The sequence below is a fragment of the Nicotiana tabacum genome, chromosome 5, assembly GCF_000715075.1.
Source record: "Nicotiana tabacum cultivar K326 chromosome 5, ASM71507v2, whole genome shotgun sequence".
Lineage (NCBI taxonomy): Eukaryota > Viridiplantae > Streptophyta > Magnoliopsida > Solanales > Solanaceae > Nicotiana > Nicotiana tabacum.
Window position 1 is genome coordinate 92,400,407 of NC_134084.1, and position 19,049 is coordinate 92,419,455.

The following is a 19,049-nucleotide window of genomic DNA, read 5'->3' on the forward strand; positions in this document are numbered from 1 at the left end:
GTGAGGTTTGCTTATGGAAAGTTGAGGAGTATGAGTTTGGGTTCCACAACGACTAATGTAACAGAAAGAGTTTCCTTGGTGAGTTGAGTCAACTCTTGATGCTTTTGTGTCGCACTATAGCCATGATGCTAAAAGGTTGTGTATTGTTGATAATGCATTTGAGTTGAGGGTTATTGTTAGTCCCAATTGATTCTTGATGAGGTTACTTTAGGACAACTAAAATTTTCCTTTCTTTTATCTTGAGGAGGTGGGTATTACTTTGTTTGCTTGAGGACAAGCAAAAGCTTAAGTTTAGAGGAGTTGATAACTAGGGATTCTAGTCTATTTTATGCTCCTTTTTGCATGAGTTTTGGACTAAAATGTCTATAAGTATTCCCAAAAGCTAACATGTTATACTTGTTTGCAGTGTTTGGTCAAAAGGAGACAAGGATGTCATAACCAGCTCAAAAAGGAGTGAAACCTGCACAAGTTCAAAGCCAATTCAAAGACGCGCTACAACGGAAAATCCACCGCGGCCGCAGAAGACGCATCGTGACCGCGATCCTTTTATCGCGGTCTGCGGTGGCAAGGTTTAGAGAGATAAAATTTGAGGAATTGCAATTACTGCGGTCCGAGGTGCTTTTATGCGACCGCGGTACCCCAACCTCGACAGCGGTCCTTTTATCGTGGTCCGCGGAGAAGAGATTCAGAGAGCCTGGAGTCTGAGCTAAAGTTGAAGACCAAGGTCTGTGGTTGATTTACCGCGGCCACGGTAGTCTCACCGCTGCATCGGTCCATCTTCTGTTATCAGCGGTACCTCCGTCAGGGGTATTTTTGTCTGGAAAATTTGACTATGTATAAATACTACTTTTTTAGATTTTTAGGTCATCTTATGTTATCTGAGCACGTGAAGCACCGTTTTTGTCTATTTTGAGTAATTTTGTAGCTTACTTAGAAATTAATCTTAGTCCCTTATCTTGTAATTATAATTTATGGATTATTCTTCATCTCAATCTATGATTTCTTCTTCAATTATGAGTAGCTAAACCTATTAGCTAGGGTTGTGGCTCAACCCTAGTGTGAGTATTTAATGGGTCTTTTATTTTAGGGCTTAGATGTTTATGGGTGATTGTTATTTGGCCTGATTTATGCTTTCTATGTTGAATTAGTGGTTGCAAACACTAATTTGTGCCTTTTTGACTTAGACTCTTCTGGAGAAAGAGAGACTAAGTCTAGGAATTTCAGGCCAACAAGGAATTGGGGTTTATTCAAGAGATTGATAGCCTCAATTAAGGGTTATAATACCCGACTTGAGCCAACATTGCTTGCACAAATTGAACACCCAATTGGGCTTGAGAAAGCCAATTAGGGCAAAGTCACTCTTACTACTGATAGGTGCAGAGTGAGTAGCTTCGTGGATTAGCTATATCAAGATCCCAACTATAACATTATTGCCCTAAGTTCTAGATCCCGTTAGATACTCACTTAGGAGTAAGTCACTTCCCTAGTGCCTCTTTACCCATTTAGAAAACCCTACAAACATACCTATTTAGCTTAATTTTGCGCATCATTAATATAAAATTAGAAGTAACAAACAAATAAAAATGATTGGAAGTGTAATCAAGAGCACTACACACTGCTAGATTAGATATGAATCCAACTCCAAACATTGTATTAGCTCTCTGTGGATTTGATCCCAACCTTCTTGGGTAAAAGCTGCATCGACCGCTCTTGCCACTCTGTAGTGGTGTAGGGTTGGACCCGATCATGCTCTACTCGGTCATATCATCATAAGACCATACAAAGATATCTTCGTATTCTTTTAGGAAACGGGTGTACTCTTCTTTCTCTAACGGTGATAGGTAAATACTTATGCGGGTTTCTTTGACTGTTTCAGTATCTCCCAAGTTGACTATCTCGGTTTTGTCCAAATTTGACTTAGTCTTATTCTCAAAAATTTCCACCTCTCTGACAATTTCTTCAGGGATTATACATTCTTACTCTATTTCCTATGAATCACTATCCTTATGTTGCGTTGTCTCATTATATGTCACAGTCGTTGGTTCATTAGGATAAGTAATAATAATGTCGTAGAGAGAAAAATGTAAAGGATAATAACAAATACTAAAATAGCAATGCATTAGATAAATCTGGAAACATTAAAACAAGTACGGCTCGATGATTCGAGCAATTATTTCAAAACAAAATGCGTATAAAACAGAATCCTAAAAATGTCTTTAAATGCTTAAAATTGCTTAATAATAGATCATGCTAATTTCCAGGCTACCCAGGAACTCGACAGACCCGGATGGTGTAGCAGTCCAATTCTTGAAAATGGATCCTTTCTCCACGGTCTGAATGGTGAAGTCTTCTTCCTCCTCCTCCTCCTCATCCTCAACTATTGCATTGCAGTCCATGTATTCATCATCCAGAAACAATTTCCTTAGGCCAACTAAAGCCTCATCCTCTTCAGAACCCCATATCACGTCAATTTGTTGAAATGTCTAATGAATATACGGTATTGGTTGTTCAAGAGGGTAATAGGGGCCACGCCATAGCGGCGACCAATCATCGTACTCCTGCCAGGTGTACTGATATCCCAATCTAAAGGTGGTATCGTGACGTTTTGGTTGTATAGGCTTAGTGATACCATGGAGATTCTTGCTGAGACCCTTACCGGGTTCATAACCTATTCATAACAGTATGTTTTTGATCTTATTACCTCACCACTTGTCTTTCTCTATTGCATCAACACGCTTGATACGATGATATGTTTCTCTACCTAGCTTCCTTCTATTCTCGACAATCGAAACAGTTTGACTAGTGTAAATAGGATTACTTTCGTCTTCATGAATGATCACCTCCTGATGATTCCATTCGAACATACGACCTGGTGTAGCATAGAAGCTATGGCTCCAGCATCATGTATCCAAGGTCATCCCAACAACAAATTTTACGTAGCAGATATGTCCAATACTTGAAACTCAACATCAAACCAAGTCGGGCCCATCTGCAAACAAATGTTGATTTCTCCAATTATGGCCCTTTGAGACCCATCAAATGCTTTCACATTCATACTCTCTGCTCGTATCTCATGGAAATCCTTACCCATACTTTTCAAAGTAGTCAATGGACAAATATTGAGGCTTGAACCCTCATCTATTAGGACTCTGGCTATGAATTTATCCTCAAATTGTACTGTGATGTGCACTGCCCTATTGTGACTCAGTCCTTCAGGTAGTAATTCGTCTTCGTGAATTGTGATCTTATGGCTCTCCAATACTTGCCCTACCATGTTGGCCATCTCTCCACTGGTGATGTTGTTGGGCACATAAGCTTCCTTCAATACTTTTATTAGCACATTCCTATGCATCTCAGAATTTTATAGTAGTGACAAAATAGAAATATGATTAGGGGTTTTGTTCAAATGGTCCACTATAGAGTACTCCCTTGCTTTCACCTTCTCCAAAGATCATCTGGGCTGATTTCAATGATAGGTTGTTTGGGAGAGGCTTATTTACTTGTTCCTCCCATATGCCCATGTGTGTAAACCCTGTCGGTCCAGGTCATGCCTTGTGCGGCGCCTGTATTTTCCCTTTTCCCTTTTCCTTTTCTCCTCGCCCCTACAGCATAGTTCCATGGTATAGCATTGGAATTAAAGGATGGTGTGAGTGCTACTATCACAATGAAGGGTGCGATCACTTCCACCTCAAACAGATCTGGTGTGGCTGTGTGCTTTATTGTTTTAACTTCAAACGGAGTTGGCGTGGCCACTTCAACCTCAAGTGGTGACTGAATTTGCACTATAATGGGTATGAGAGTGACTGGAGGTATTGTGGTTTCATCCCCTTCACGAATGAGTCCAATTGATCCTTTCGGATCCCATTCTTCATCAGTTTCGATCATATTTACCCCTTCGCCACTGTAATCTAGGAGGGGGTTATTGCGAAAATTTGGTGCAACCTCTTTTGCTTGTATAATTTTGGTGTCAATCAACGTCTGGATCTTATACTTCAAAGTGAGACATTCATCAATAGTGTGTCCTTTCATGCCCGAGTGATAGGCACATGTCTTATTAGGATTGAACCACTAGGAAGAGTTTTCCATAGCAATTGCGGGAATGGGGTGACATAACTAGAAGCCTTTAGTCTTTCATAGAACTGATCAATGGGTTCAGCCATAGGAGTATATTGTCTGGGTGGTCTACGGTAAAAATTTGGTTTGGGTTTCTGGTAGTTTTGGCAGGCTGGTGGTGGTGAGTGGTAATATGCAGGTTGTGTGTTGTGAGTATGGTAGGTAGTGGCGAGTTGTTGGTATCTGGGAGGTGAAGGCCGATATGTGGGTGGTAGGGTTTGGTATGTGAGAGGAGATTTTGGCCCTTGGGCTACCATCATGACTCCTACTTCTTTCTTCTTGGATATGCCTCCTGACTTCAAGGCCTTGTTCGTGGCTTGTAGTGCCTCAAAATTAGTCACCATTCCGCTCTTGATTTCTTCTTCAATCCTTTCCCCCAATTTGATGATGTCAGAGAATTTGTAATTCTCAATAACCATTAACCTTTCGTAGTATTGTGGATCCTAGGTCCGGACAAAGAACTTGTTCATCTGCTCTTCTTGAAATGCCGGCCTTACTTTCGTAGCTTCCAATCTCCACCGAGTAACATGCGTAGAAAGCCTCTGTTGGCTTCTTCTTGAGATTCTAGATATAGAAAACATCCGGTGCATTCTCTGTATTAAACCTGAACTGATCCATGAAATCCGATGCCATGTTTACCCAACTAACCCATTTCTTTGGATTTTGACTGATGTACCAAGATAGGGCATCTCCAGTGAGGCTCCTCATGAATAATTTCATGTGAGTCCTTTCATCCTTTCCAACTCCTACGAGCTTGTCACAGTATGTCCTTAGATTCACCTTTGGGTCACCTGTTCTGTCAAATATCTCGAACTTAGGAGGTTTGTAATCCTCTGGAAGTTCTACATCCAGTTGAATGCACATATCCTCATAGTCCAATACCTTAATTCCTTTACCTCCTTCGACACCTTGGACTCGACTTATGAGCTTCTTAAGTTTCTCTGCTATTTTCTTGATAAACAGGTCATTCTCAGTGGATTCAGGCATGTATAAGGTTTGTTGAGGAGTGTGGGGTAAGGTTTGCACATATATGGGGTTGCTTTAATGGACTCCAGGTATTTGGGTGTAGTGGTGGTCCTTGGTTGAGTTTTGAGGATCAGGAATATGTTGTGGTGCATTTTGAGGAGTATGATAGGTAGTGCTTTGTGGATACTGGGTTGGCTGATGATGATGTTGTGGATGAGTTGGTACTGGTGGAGGATTGGGCTTTTGAGGTAGTGTGGCATATTGGTGAGGTGAGAGAGGATTTTGTGGATGCTGATTTGGTGTATTTTGGGGAGGTGCTGGGTTTTTGGTATTTTGTTGGTTGATGTCGGGGACGTTCTGGGTAAGGGAGAGATTTGCCAAGTTCCGTACATGCTCAAGTTCCCCTTGTAACTCTAATATCTTTTGTTCCAACCGTAAAACCAAGTACTTAGGTGTTGGAGTGCTTCAACCATCTGAAGTTTCGGCATTTTCTTCATGCGTGGCATTGTCTTTCCTAATACTGCTTGTATCATCCATTCTGGACTTTCCTTTGCTTTTAGAATCGTTTGGAGGAGGAGGAGGAGGAAGACCTATTGATCTTGTATGATATGTTGGCGATGCCAGTATGCACGAACCAACCTTAGGGGATTGGAATAAACAAATCAAGAAAAGAAGAAAATAAAAAAGGTCAACAAGTAAGTGAGGAGTATTAAAAGGTTGTTTGCGATATTTAAACACATATTGCGGAATTATAAATTTGCGTCCTAATTTGGGGACCTCATTGTGCCCAAGGAAATCCTAAGCAACATATTTATTTGGAGAAAAATTGATGCCAATAGCTGCGTCATTTCATTAATATGAAAAAATAAACCGAATCTCTACTAAAACGATAATAATGATAAAGAGTCACTAATGGCATGTTCCTTATTACAACCAAAGCCTAAACGAGTCTAGAAAGCGAATAAACATAATTTCTAATATATTTGGTCCCAGAAGGACCTTCTCCATGATTGGCCTTCTTTGCTCCATCAATCAAGTTCCCCATGCCGCACATGTCCAGTAGTAGATACGCCCTTCCTAAGAGACCTCCTTAATTTCTATCCATGTTTTGACAGCCTGTAATCCTGTTTCTCATCTTCCCTTCCAGCTCCATCAGTCCCTGCTATAAATATTCCAACCTCTCTGTTGATTTAGTAGTGACTTCTTTCCATTCATTGATTGCTTCCATGTCCGCTTTGTGTTGTTCCAAATGTCTGGCCTCATATTCAAAAATCCTTTTGCGTAACCTTATATATTTGACTTGGGCCTCGGTAGCGTCGTCTATGACCCTATTTCCCAAATAAATTCCTAGATTGACTTCTCCTGCTATGTCATCGATCAATCATGATGGATAACAATGCACATGGCCAGCATGGCGTCGATCTGGATCAATGGTATCCTTTTCCACCATGACCTTTAGATGCTACATGTATTGTGCCTCATGCCTGAATGGAATAGCATCACCTTGGAAATCTTCTTTGTAGTGAACCATCTTGGAGACTCGGGGTATGACTTGTTTCCTCCCAGCCTGTCTCATGACCCTAATAGGAGCATAAGGATAGATACCCCTCAACCTAATCAGCACTAAATGAGGAACATCTTTTGACCTGATGATAAACTCGCTGGTAGGGAACCACTTGAACATCAATGGACCTTGTCATCCGTCAAATTGCTAGAGAAGTGCACCCAATCCACAGTGTTTTTTGGTTGTGCAAACCTGCCTGGGATAAAAGTCATTCTTTTTGGATGGTGAAAAGCTATGTGGTCATTCTATAGTCGCCGCAGAAATTCCTGATGGTACTGTCCTCTTTGAAGATGCTCCAACAACCATATTTGCAGTAACAAATTACAGCCCTCGAAATGTCTGAATCCCATCTTGCAGCGGTCCAAAGCTCGGTATATTTCTTCCATGATCATTGGGAGAATAGTGTGAGTCTATCCCCCAGTTCCTTCCATTAGGGACTTAGTAACCATAGCTAAATAGGTGTGAATCTTTTCTCCTTGTATTGGGAATTCCATCATCCCTAGAAAACAGACAATGAACACGAAAACGTGACGGTGGGTCCAACCCAATGAAGTAATAGCAAATTCATCGTGGTAAAGGCGATAGGAATTGTTGTATCTGTAATGTGCGTAGAGAAAGTCAAATGGTATGTAAGACTTCTTTAAGCAGACTAACTCATTATTCTTTCTAAAACCCATCATTTTTAGAAACCCTCGAGAAGTGCAATTCTCAGGTACCAATAGACCAGGGCTATCCCAAGGAAGTCCAGCAAAGCCCCCTATTTCCTCTAGAAGGGGAGTAATCTCTATATCCCTGAATGGAAAACATCCCTCTTTTCATCCCAGAACATAGTAGCGGCCTCGATCGGTACATTGTCGGTTGAAAGTCTAGCAGAGAAGGTAAATTCCCAAGAACTCTTTTCACATGGTTTTTGTCACTTGGTGCGATATTTTCCCACCAATCCAGTAGCAAAGGTGGGATATTCCGAACCATGCCTCGTGCCATATTTCTACAAAACAGATAAAGTTAGCCCTTGCCCCCTCAAGATTCAACTATTTTCACGTTAATGATCAACATATTGGCATGTTTTTCTCCAAATGATACACAGATCACAATTATGTCCATTGGGATTATCAAAATCCCGGTGGACTTTGGACAAGGTTTGTCTTAGTGAGTTATTGCATGGATAGTGTTCTAACTTATACTAGGTTTAAACATGATGCATGCACAGTTGATTTTGGAATGGGGTTACTAGAAGAGTCTAGACTGGTACCCTCAAGCGGACTACTTGAGAGGGAGGCACAGAACCATCGATTGCACCGTTGATCGACTAGTTTTATTACAAATAAGTCTTTCCAAATTTAAAGGGTGATTTCAGGAAGAATGCGGACACTCATCAAGTTCCACTATGGTATTAATATGCATGAATGGAATATGATGTTGAACTAGTAGTTATGCAAAGACAAAATAACACGTTGTTAAGTATTTTCACGTTGAAAGTAGTAAATGCAGTATTGAATGCAACGTAAAGACATAAAAGAAAGAAAAACAAGGAAAAAGTTAGTTCGCATAATGAAAGAATTGTAATAAAGCAAATAAAGGGGTAAAGGTTGGGGAGAGATATGATATAGCAAAAACGTTTGGAGCAAGTGAACATGATTAGGGATAAGGGGAAACACATATTGTAATCAGATTAAACGAAGAGTTGCATATATAAAGGGGAAATAGTGAAAAGGATGTGCATGTAGCAACAAAAGGGAAAAAAGGGAGCGGGAGATTCAGGTAACAGCAAAAGAACAAAGACACGCTTATCAGGGAAGACTAATTCACAAAGATCAAGTTCATTTATGGTAAGAGCCTAAAAAATATCCCCAGCGTCTCCATGCTGTCACGCCTCTTTTTCTCGCGAAAGCGAGTTTCGACACATAACAACTCTTTTAAGGAAGGGTTTTAAAAGAGAGAGTCGCCACCTAATGGATTAAGGTGCATTAGGGCACCTAATTTGTGGATAACTCTGTTTAACCAGTTTGCGTGATCAAAGATCCGGTAAGGGCTCAAAATTTCCTCGAAGAGAATGTGTTAGGCACTCTTCGAGGTCCACAACTATGGGTCCCGGCCGAACTCAATTATATGAATTAGTCTTATGTGATCAGAACTAAGAGACAAATGATTCGGGAAGTTCATTAAACGCAAATAGTTTAGGAAAGACAAGGTGGGGGACCCTAAATTTTTTAGCCTAAAGGATCACCCCGTGCAACATAAATAATATTTCATAACTCCCTCAAGATGGGGTGTTACTCATATTATTCAGTGGGCACAAACTATCATCTCCTGCTACCCAATTACTATCTTTAAGTTGCTACCTAAAGCGCACTAGTTGATTCTAAACCACACCCTATGCGTGCACTACATGTCCCATGCATGTGGTCCAAGAGGCTTTGGACCTTTATTTAGGTAGTTCTAGACCTTAACTTAGGTTACTCAAAAGGGAAAAATACTAAGCGACATATAAAAACAGTTTGGACTTCTATTTATAAGAAAGTAAGGGCTCAAGTTGGCCTCCACAATTGGACAACAAATGCACGCCAGTCAAATTATCAAAGACAGTTGCTGATTTTAAATAGTTAAGATTATAGACTCTTATAGGCATGATCTCTATATGAATCTGGATTTATATGGGCGGACAGTTATACGCAAAAGCCATTATATTTTCCAAGACCTGTATGATTTTCCTACTGATTTTAAACATGAGGAGATTAAACCTATAGCATGGAAGGCACACAAATAGCAGATAAGCATTCAGGCATTGACATAGAGGTCTAGTTAACATGATATGATTCATAGATTTAGCCTAGCACCTTAAAGTGACAATTCAAAACATGCTGAGATCACAAGCAGATACTAAAGGGATATGGGATTAAATAAGCATGCTTAGGGCCATAATGACTAACACAGAAAGGGCTCAACACAGAGCACTGCAGGGATTCAAAGAGAGGGAGGGGGTAGGTGAATAAACATGTTCATAGACACTCTAGAGTCAATACACTATGTGAATAGGCCATAAATGGGTCCAAATAACTTCAGAACAGGCAACATTAGGAGCTAACAAAGGTCCAAGAGACCAAGATATACACAACTTAACAAAGATAATGCCTAAACATTACTCGTAAGCACATTGTATCATGGATTCATCAAGAATAACATATACAAATCAGGGATATGTAAGAATGCAAGTGCAGAAGTTTAAGTGACTCACCAGTTAAACGAGAAATGCAAGAAAAAGCACAAAACCCACAGTATTCTGAATTGTCAATGAGGAGCGAAAGCCAGAAACTTAATGGCCTTGGCTTTCAACCAGCCAAGACCACAATATAGAAAGAGAAATAACAGAGTAAAGTTTAGGTCTAGTGGGGTTATAATGATTTTTCAAGTATGTCCTAAAGGAAAAATGGGGAGGGGTTTATAAAATGTAGAAATCGACAAGTAAACAAGGAAACTCTGTACATTTGAACATAAATAAAGAAACCATAGCATGCAGAATCAATAAAATCAGATTTAGAGGAAATAGGTAAACCCTAATTTCAGGGAAAGCAAATACTGACGGAATATACATAAACGCAATAGCATAGGATGAATATAGACACAAATAATACTAAAAATAGAGAATCGAACTAATTTTGGTCTGATCTAAAGAGATCTAAAAATCCTAAATTAGGGTCAGATGAATATTGACAAAATATATAAAAGAAAAATCGGGGAAGCATATAAGGAAACAAAGTAAAATAAACAAGAAACAAGGAAAGAAAACATGCAAATCAATTTTGACATCGATTTAAGAGAGAAATTCGGTAAATTAGTTTTTTAGGAAAAGTATAAATCCTAGAAATCCAAATGATATCAAACTCACATAATACATAATCAAATGCGTGTAGACGAAATATAGTCCAGATTTCAGAAATAGAACTCATTTGGACAGAATCGGAGAGATAGTACTTGTCATATTTAGGCAAGTACTAAGTAATACTATGGAGAAATACCAAGTAGCGGATAGATACTAATATGGTAAGGAGATGAGAGGGAAATCCCGTTAGAAGAGGGATTAGGGGAGGGTTTTGAGAGGCGGCAGCTAGGGTTTCTCAGATAAGAAGAGGGAGTAGAGAGGATTTAGGGGTGGCGGGTGGTAAGAATGGTTAGGGTTTGGGCGGGTTTGGATAATTAAAGAGAGGGGGTGAACGGGGGGTCGTTGATCTTAAGAGATCAACGGCTAGGATTAAGGATAAACGGGACGGGTCGTATAAAATGGGTACCGACGGGGTTTTGTAAAGGTTTGGGCTTGAGATTTATTGGGCTAGGGTGTTAGGTTTGTGCCAGCAATTGGTCTGAAAAATGGGTGATTTTTAGGCTAGTTTTTAAATACCCAATATTAATCAAATAAATAATTTATAAAAGTGATAAATAAATAAAAGAAATAGAATTTATGCACTAAAATAATTACTTAACATTTTAAAAATATAAAAAAATTATTTTCTGCATAAATAAAGTAATTGTACATTAGTATGAGCTATTATTGCAAAGATGTGCAATTTAGCCTTAAAAATGCAAATGTAATTATAAAAAATGCACTGAAAATATTTAAAACCTCATGTTGATATAAATGATATATTTAGGTGATTGAATCATCATAAAAATAATTTGGAGGGTAATTATTGAATACTTATATAATAAAATATAGAAATAAATTATTTTAAATTTTTAAAAATTATGAAAAATTATAAAAAAAATACTTGTGCATGTGTTTATTCAACAACTTGCAATAGTCATTTATTCATGTGTTTAAAAATATTCTTTGAGGATTGATTGTAGATTTGACTTGGCTTTGAATTACTCTTATGGGTTGAGATAATGCACAAATCTAGGGTGCAAGTATAAATTTTCTTTTATCACTATTATGCTCTTGTAGTAGAATTGGTTACTGAAGTTTTGAGTTGAAATGGTGGCATTCTGGAGGTTGTTTGGCTACTTTTAATGGATGATTTTTGCTAGAGTTTTAGAGGTGATTTATGATTCAAGAGGGGATGTTTAAAGGGATGGTTTTGATATGGATTTGTAGGAATTTCATGGCTATTTTAGAGGTATTTTAATGAAAATTTTGTGGTAGTATCATGGCCAAAAGCTGCTACGTTTTGGTTTGTTTACTGCAGAAAAATTTTGAAAGTATATTTGTGGTTAGTTCTTTGCAATTTAAATCTCAAGTTGCATATTAATGAACGTGAGCAGAAGTTTGAGTATTTCACATCATGTTTCCTTAAACAAGGATGGAATAATAAAGTCTTAGTAATGCGTCCAAATTCCTTGGTTCTTAATCACTTTTCTTTTGGATTTCTCCATTCCTCATATTTGCAGTTCATTAGAACTGAATAGTAAAATCACAAATAGTTTGTTGGTCCAATAGCTTTAACTAAATCTCATGTCCATAATTCAAGCCTTACAATAATCCTAAGCTTAGGAATTGAACAAATAAAATCATGAATGCATTAGATTGCTTTAAGCACGCTCCTAGTTGAATCAAATTATCGTGATTATGTACACGTTCGCGTGACATAATTATGATTTTCAAATATATCAAGGTACGCGTTCACGCGACTTTGGCCAAAAACAATCTTAAATTAATAAATCATGATTAATTGTGTACACGTTCGCGTGACATAATTTTAGTGCCCCAAATAAAATGGGTTTTCACACATGTGATGTGTTTCAAAGATAATTCCATAACTCCATAATTAAAAGTGGTAAAAGAGTAAATATACATAGGTTCTAATATAAGTAATTAAACAACTTAATTAAGTCAGGTATGATTAAAAGTGACCGTGTTAAAACCATAAAACTCGGGAATACTTAACACATTCTCCCGGGTTAACAGAATTTCTCACCCGATCTTCTGGTTTCGCAGACTTCAAAATAGAGTCAAATTTCCTCGATTTCGGATTTAAAATAAATCAGTGACTTGGGACACCATCAAATTATTCCAAGTGGTGACTCTGAATTAAACTCCTTACCTCCTCGGGAAAAAGGAGTTGTGCCAAAGAGGTTGATCTGGTGAGTGAGGAAAAGGAAGAAGAAGAAGAAGAGGTGGAGGAGGAAGTTCCTCTTCAAATAAAAGGAAAGAAAAAGGTTGAATCATCTTCAGCCACTCTCAAGGAAAAGTCCTCCAGAAAAAAAATCTGCAATTTCTGAGTATGAAGCAAAAGGCGCCAGTTCCAAACGCACAAAGAAGACTCAAGAAAAATATTTCGTTATAGATAGAGTGGAATGTTTTGATGGGATAATCATATTAAAAGGTCGAGTAATTGACACTGCCGTTGTGGGCATGTTTGGGATAGAGGAGTTATTGGAGAAAATTGAGAATTAAAGGTTGACACACTTGTTCTTGTGCCCACTCCCAGTAATGTATGGTGAAGCAATATTTCATTTATACAAGAACTTCAAAGTATTGGAAGATGGCGCAGTAAGTTCTGAAGTAAGGAAAATGGACTGAATTCGTGATGCCAAGTCGTTGGGTGAAATATTGAGTGTCCCACGAATGGTTTTGACACTTATGTGAGGTGTGAGTGCCCTTAATTGGGAGAAAATGAAGATTCTATGTATTTGACTTTCAAGTACACACATAAAAAGAAGTTTAATGCAAGAAAAGTAGGTAAGGGTGAGATGAAACCGATTCACAAGCTGTTGTTCGAATTTGTGAATACATATTTGCTGCCTTGATCTGAAAAGAGGTATGAGGCTACTTACTTGGACCTGTCAGTGATGGAGGTGCCGGACCATAATAGACCAATCAATCTGCCCTCACTGATGATCAAGCGCATGGCAAGGACAACTGATCAAGAAAAACGCACTCATACTCTATCATATGGGTTCGTGTTGACTAGGGTATTTGAGCTTCAAGGTTCCTCCGAGAGGTCCTAAGAAAGGGACTAAGAAAGACATATTCGATGAGGAAACCATAAAGAAATGTGAATGTGTTGCACGACCACCAGGTACAAAAAGCAAAAGCATGGTCATAAACCTTTTGGAGGTGTTGATTATTGCTAATGAGGATAGTGAGAAGATGAAAGAGGAAATAGTCTCCTTGAAGGAGGAAAATATAAGGTTGAAGGAGGGGATGAAGAAAGAGTAGGAGAATTATGCTGCTAGGTTTGACAAGCTTCTAGGGCTTGTTCATGGAGCTTCCTCTTCCAGCAAAGAACTTGGTCCTTAGTCCTCTTATGTTTCTTAGTCTAGCCTTGGTGATACCCCTTTTATGATCGACTTCTGGATGTTTTTGTTTATTTTATGTGTTGTTGGTAGTTCGATGGATTTGTTAAATTGTCCTTTGGTTTGGGGCCCCTTGGGCTTAATGAGTTACATTGCTTAATCAATAAAATTTTCTTGTTTTGGTTACTACTTGTGCAATCACATCTGGATAATTTATTGGATTAAATGTTTGAGTTATTGACCTAGTGATTTATGTAGTATAGACCAAGTGGCCATGAGTTTAACATTATCGAAATTATCTCTTTGATTCTAATAACACTTTAGTTTTTCGATGATGCCAAAATGGGGAAGTTAAGTATGTGCTTATGCTTATTGACTGCTAATTAGTAAACCTGGTTGTTTGTTGAGTTTGTCTATTTGCTGTTCTAAACAATGAATCATGCCTAGCCATCTTTAGAGTTTCGATGAATGGAAGACGAGTGTCTTATACTTGTGCAAACATGGACAAATTAAAGAGGAGTGCAGCCAATAAACTGATTCTTATGTTGTAGATTGATGAAACATTGGGCAAGTTGTTGATCTCAGCATGTAGTATGTTTTGATGAGTAACAAACCAGGACCAAATTATGGGGAAGGAACAAGTTTCATATTCAAGGGTAATATGCTACGAGACTGGTGTGCAGAAGTAAAATGCAACCGATAGATAAACCTGGTTCATAACAGATCAAAAGTATGGTGTTGATCAGACGCAGGATAGTGGAATACGTGTGCAAGCTAAATTTCTCAAGCAATTGTGTCCATATTATACAAGGAATGCATTAATTGTGAGGAATAAAAGAAAATGTTGAAAAGTTAAAAACAAATAAGGAAACAAAATCAATGTAGGAGAGATTTTCTTAACCGAAATATTCTAGGTTTTAGAGCTTTAATTGAAGAAGATTTTCGGCCAACTTTACAACTATAAAGGGAGACTTTTTGTGGCAGTTCATGGCGAACGTTATTGAGAGAAACAACATGCAATTACTCCTAGTAATAGCAATCAAGGCAAGAAGATATTCTCGAAGACTCAAGCTGCTCAACAGAAGAACTTATTCTTGAAGACGAAGCTGTTGAAGTTTTTTAGTTGTTAAGTTGAGTCAACTGTTCCAAATTGTAACTTATTTGATTTTGAGAAGTGTAATAGTAAGTTAGTGCTGAAAATTTTATTTTTGTAAGCATCCTCGGCTAGAATTAATCATCCTCGGTTATTTTTGTAACCAACCTTGATGGAAATCTCTTGTTACACATTTAGTTAGTTAAGGTTTGACTGACATCTTACCTTAAGTTTAAGGTTGACATCTTTTTCAAGATATTCATCCGCTTCTCCCTGCAAAGGCAGGGGTTAAATTTTTTTGTCTTCATTGTCAAATCATAGTTGAGCTTTATTTTTGTATGATGGTCCAAATTGACATTAGTTTTAAAACAAACAGTCCCTGTATCTTTTATTTGTGATGTTATGGATAGGGGAAGGGTCTGACTTAGCACTTAAAGAAATAAAAGAAAATGTATCACACGTATAAATTTAATTTGGCGTACGTAAATAATCTACCAAATGGTATTCAAGATCACACTGTTGTCCTTAAAAAATAGTCTTGGACCATTTCCATCAAGTATTTGAAAATGTTTGAAGTGCTGTTGTTCAAGCCGGCTAACCTCTTATTCTTGTCTTGTTTCTGCAAATGACAGCTAATCTTTGTCAAAGTCTACATGTATACTGCTTGGACGGCCCTTTACAATCTTTTCAAGAAAATCACAAATTACTCACCAAATTTCAAGCACATATGCGTGCATGAAGTCTTACTTCTCTTATATATATAGTAACTATCTTATCAATCCTATCATCTCACAAAACATCCTTCTTCTCTTTTGCTCCTCCTAGCTTCTGTTCTTTAGTGTTATAAATGGCTAAGCAGTTTCTCCTGTCGAATCTGATAGCAGCAATAACTTTCTGCTGTGTTGTGTTAGCTTTTGAGCCAAGTCCATTGCAAGATTTCTGTGTCGCGGATCCTGCTAGTCCAGGTATTTCAAAGCAGTGAAACAAGACAAGCATGTATTGCATTTTTCTCTGATCTTTTAAAAGGAATGTTTTGATGAACTTTTCTAATTGTATTTTTCCGTTGTTTCAGCTAGGGTAAATGGCTTAGCTTGCAAAGATCTCAAATCAGTTAAAGCAGATGACTTTTTCTTCGGTGGGCTACATTTGGCTGGCAATACAACAAATGCTGTTGGTTCTAAAGTGACTCCTGTTAATGTGGCTCAAATACCAGGACTGAACACTCTTGGTATTTCATTGGTTCGCGTCGACTATGCACCATGGGGAATCAACCCTCCTCACACTCACCCTAGAGCTACTGAGATACTCACTGTCCTTGAAGGAACTCTTCAAGTTGGTTTTGTAACCTCGAGTCCTGAAAATCGCCATATTACTAAGGTCCTTAAAAAAGGCGACGCGTTTGTTTTTCCTATTGGACTTGTTCACTACCAACACAACGTGGGATATGGAAATGCTGTAGCTATTGCTGCTTTGAGTAGTCAGAATCCTGGTGTTATAGGCATGGCTAACGCAGTATTCGGATCGGATCCGGCTATAGCAACTGATGTTCTTGCCAAGGCTTTTCAAGTAGATGAAAGCGTAGCTGCTCTGATGCAATCAAAATTTTAAGCAGCAAGTTTACTTACAGACTTCATAAGCTTGAGAGTTTTATTCTTTGTGTGCAATGTTAATTGAGTGGATCCTATTTGTTTGTTTATTGTGTGATTCATAAAAATGTAATCCCAAGAGGTTAAATTTAGATTGATTTATTTTTTTTATAGAGGTTTTTATGTAGTATTCTTTAATATATTCATAGCCTGTTTGGCCAAGCTTCTCCAATCCTAGAAGTACTTTTTTATGGAAAAAAGTACATTTTTTCAAAGTTGAAGTGTTTGGCCAACATTTTGGAATAAAAAAAGTGCTTTTGAGGAGAAGCAGAAGGAGTTTTGGAGAAGCAGTAAAAAGTAGCTTCTCTCCAAAGCACTTTTTCTGAAAAGCACTTTTGAGAAAAATACACTTAAAAGCAATTTTTAAAAGCTTGGCCAAACACTAATTCCTACTCAGGAGTACTTTTCAAATTAATTAGCCAAACACATACTGTTTCTCACCAAAAGTACCATTGCGAAAAGAACATTTGAGAAAAAACACTTCTCAAAATAAGCTGGTGTAACGACCCGACTGGTCGTTTTGAGCTCTAGCGCACCGTTCGTCGGTTTGAGGCCTTGAGTAGCTTCACTTCAGGTATTATGACTTATACATGTGGTCGGAATTGAATTTCGAAAATTTCGGAGTTGATTCGGAAAGAAAATTCTAAATTTAGAAGCTTTAAGTTGGAAGAGTTGACCAGGGTTTGACTTTTGAGTAAACGATCCCGGAATCGGAATTTGAAGGTTCCAATAGGTTGGTATGATGATTTCAGACTTGGGCGTATGTTCGGATTGAGTATCAGGTGACCTGGGGGCATTTCGGCGCTTAATATGGAAAGTTGGCGTTTTGAAGGTTTTAAAATTTTCTAAGTTTAGTTTGAAGTGGACTTTGGTGTTATCGATGTCTATTTGGGATTCTGATCCTTGGAATAGGTTCGCATCCTGATTTATGACTTGCACGTAAAATTTGGCGTCATTCTGGAATGTTTACGTGTGATAGGATGCGTTAGGCGAAGGATGAAGGTTGAAAGTTAAGAGAGTTTAAGAAATTAAGTTTGATCTTTAATTCTTGTTTTCAATGTTGTAATTTGTGTTCCGGGCCTTCGGACAAGTTTACATAGGGTATATAATCTTAGAATGATCGAACGGGGTTCCTCGGATGTTTGGGTGAGTTTTTGGGTGGTTCCGGACCACTTTTAGGACTTTTGGAACTACTGATAACTGGTGTCGAGGGTGTGAAATGCGATGGCGGAGGTTTGGGCTGCGATCACATAGGGCAAAGTGTTGTTCCAGCCCTTGTGAATCGCGATCGCGGAAGGAAGGTCGCGATCGCGTAGAGGAATTTCTGTTGTCAGTGGTCGGAATTCGGAAGCTTATATCTTGCAATCTATAAGGAATTTGGAGATGATCTAAAAATGAAGGTTAAAGCTCTTTGAATTTAGTTTTCAAAAGATCACACAATTTATCATTTTTGAATTTTGTACAAAAAGTTATGGCCATTATACTAAAGGGTGTCTCTGAAGAAGAAAACATAAATTGTACATTGCGATAACCGGATTTTGGTCGCGATCTCCATGAAGGACACATTACTGGAACTTTTGATAACTGCGATTGTGTGGCTTATAACCGCGATCGCGAAGAAGGAGGCCTGGCAGTGTATTAAGCATCCAATTTCGGGATTTTGAGCTCATTTATTCACTTTTAAGTTCTTGGAGCACATGTGGAGCGATTTGGGGTGATTCTTAAAGATCATTTTAACCATATATCATAAGGTAAGTTATTCCTACTTGTTTTGAGTTAAATACATGGGTTATATATTGATTTTAACATGGAATTTGATAGAAATTGTGGAATTTTTGAAACTAAACCTAGAAATGGTATTTTGGATTTTGATCATGAAATTGGGAATAAATTATATAATTGAGTTTGTGGTGATATGGGTAGTATTTATCTTCGAAAACTTTTAGAATTTGGGCGTGTGGGCACGAGGGTTGACCTTGTTAACTTTTCGAGCGGAGTTGAGAATTGTTATGACGTGATTAATCAAAAGTTTTGGCTGTATTTTGATTGCTTTGCACGTTGTTTGACTAGTTTCTGATCGATGGGCATCATTTTGAGGTTTTAGAGAGGCCTTGGAGCCGGTTATCGGATTATGAAGTGAGATAAGTCTATTGTCTAAACTTGTGAGGGGGAAACTACCCCCTAGGTGATGTAATTGTTATGTGCTACTAGTTGTGGGTGATACGTACGCATGAGGTGATGAAACTCCGTACATAGCTACATCATGTTTATGTCCGGGTAGACTTAGGACTTTATCATGAAATATTTGAATTATTTGAACTCATTTTTGCTAGCTTAATTGAATGAATTGATAATTTAAATTGATTTAGGAATATATATTAGTTGTTGGCACAATATTTGATAAACGGTAAAGTGTGTATCCACTTTATGCTCGTGT

General features: G+C 38.1%; 1 protein-coding gene across 1 annotated transcript; it reads left to right on the forward strand.

Annotated features, from left to right (window-relative positions):
• Positions 1-15,736: 15,736 nt before the first annotated feature.
• LOC107795722 (putative germin-like protein 2-3) lies at positions 15,737-16,785 on the forward strand. The gene is made up of 2 exons (XM_016618398.2): positions 15,737-15,931; positions 16,039-16,785. Exons 1-2 carry the CDS (start codon positions 15,814-15,816, stop codon positions 16,572-16,574), a joined length of 654 nt encoding a protein of 217 aa, XP_016473884.2. The 5' UTR covers positions 15,737-15,813; the 3' UTR covers positions 16,575-16,785.
• The last annotated feature ends 2,264 nt before the right edge of the window (positions 16,786-19,049 follow it).

Excerpts from the sequence above, each read along its gene's own strand:
- LOC107795722 (XM_016618398.2), top strand. The coding sequence starts at position 15,814 with ATGGCTAAGCAGTTTCTCCTGTCGAATCTGATAGCAGCAATAACTTTC. Across the intron at positions 15,932-16,038 it reads CGCGGATCCTGCTAGTCCAG|CTAGGGTAAATGGCTTAGCT; the intron begins GTATTTCAAAGC and ends CCGTTGTTTCAG.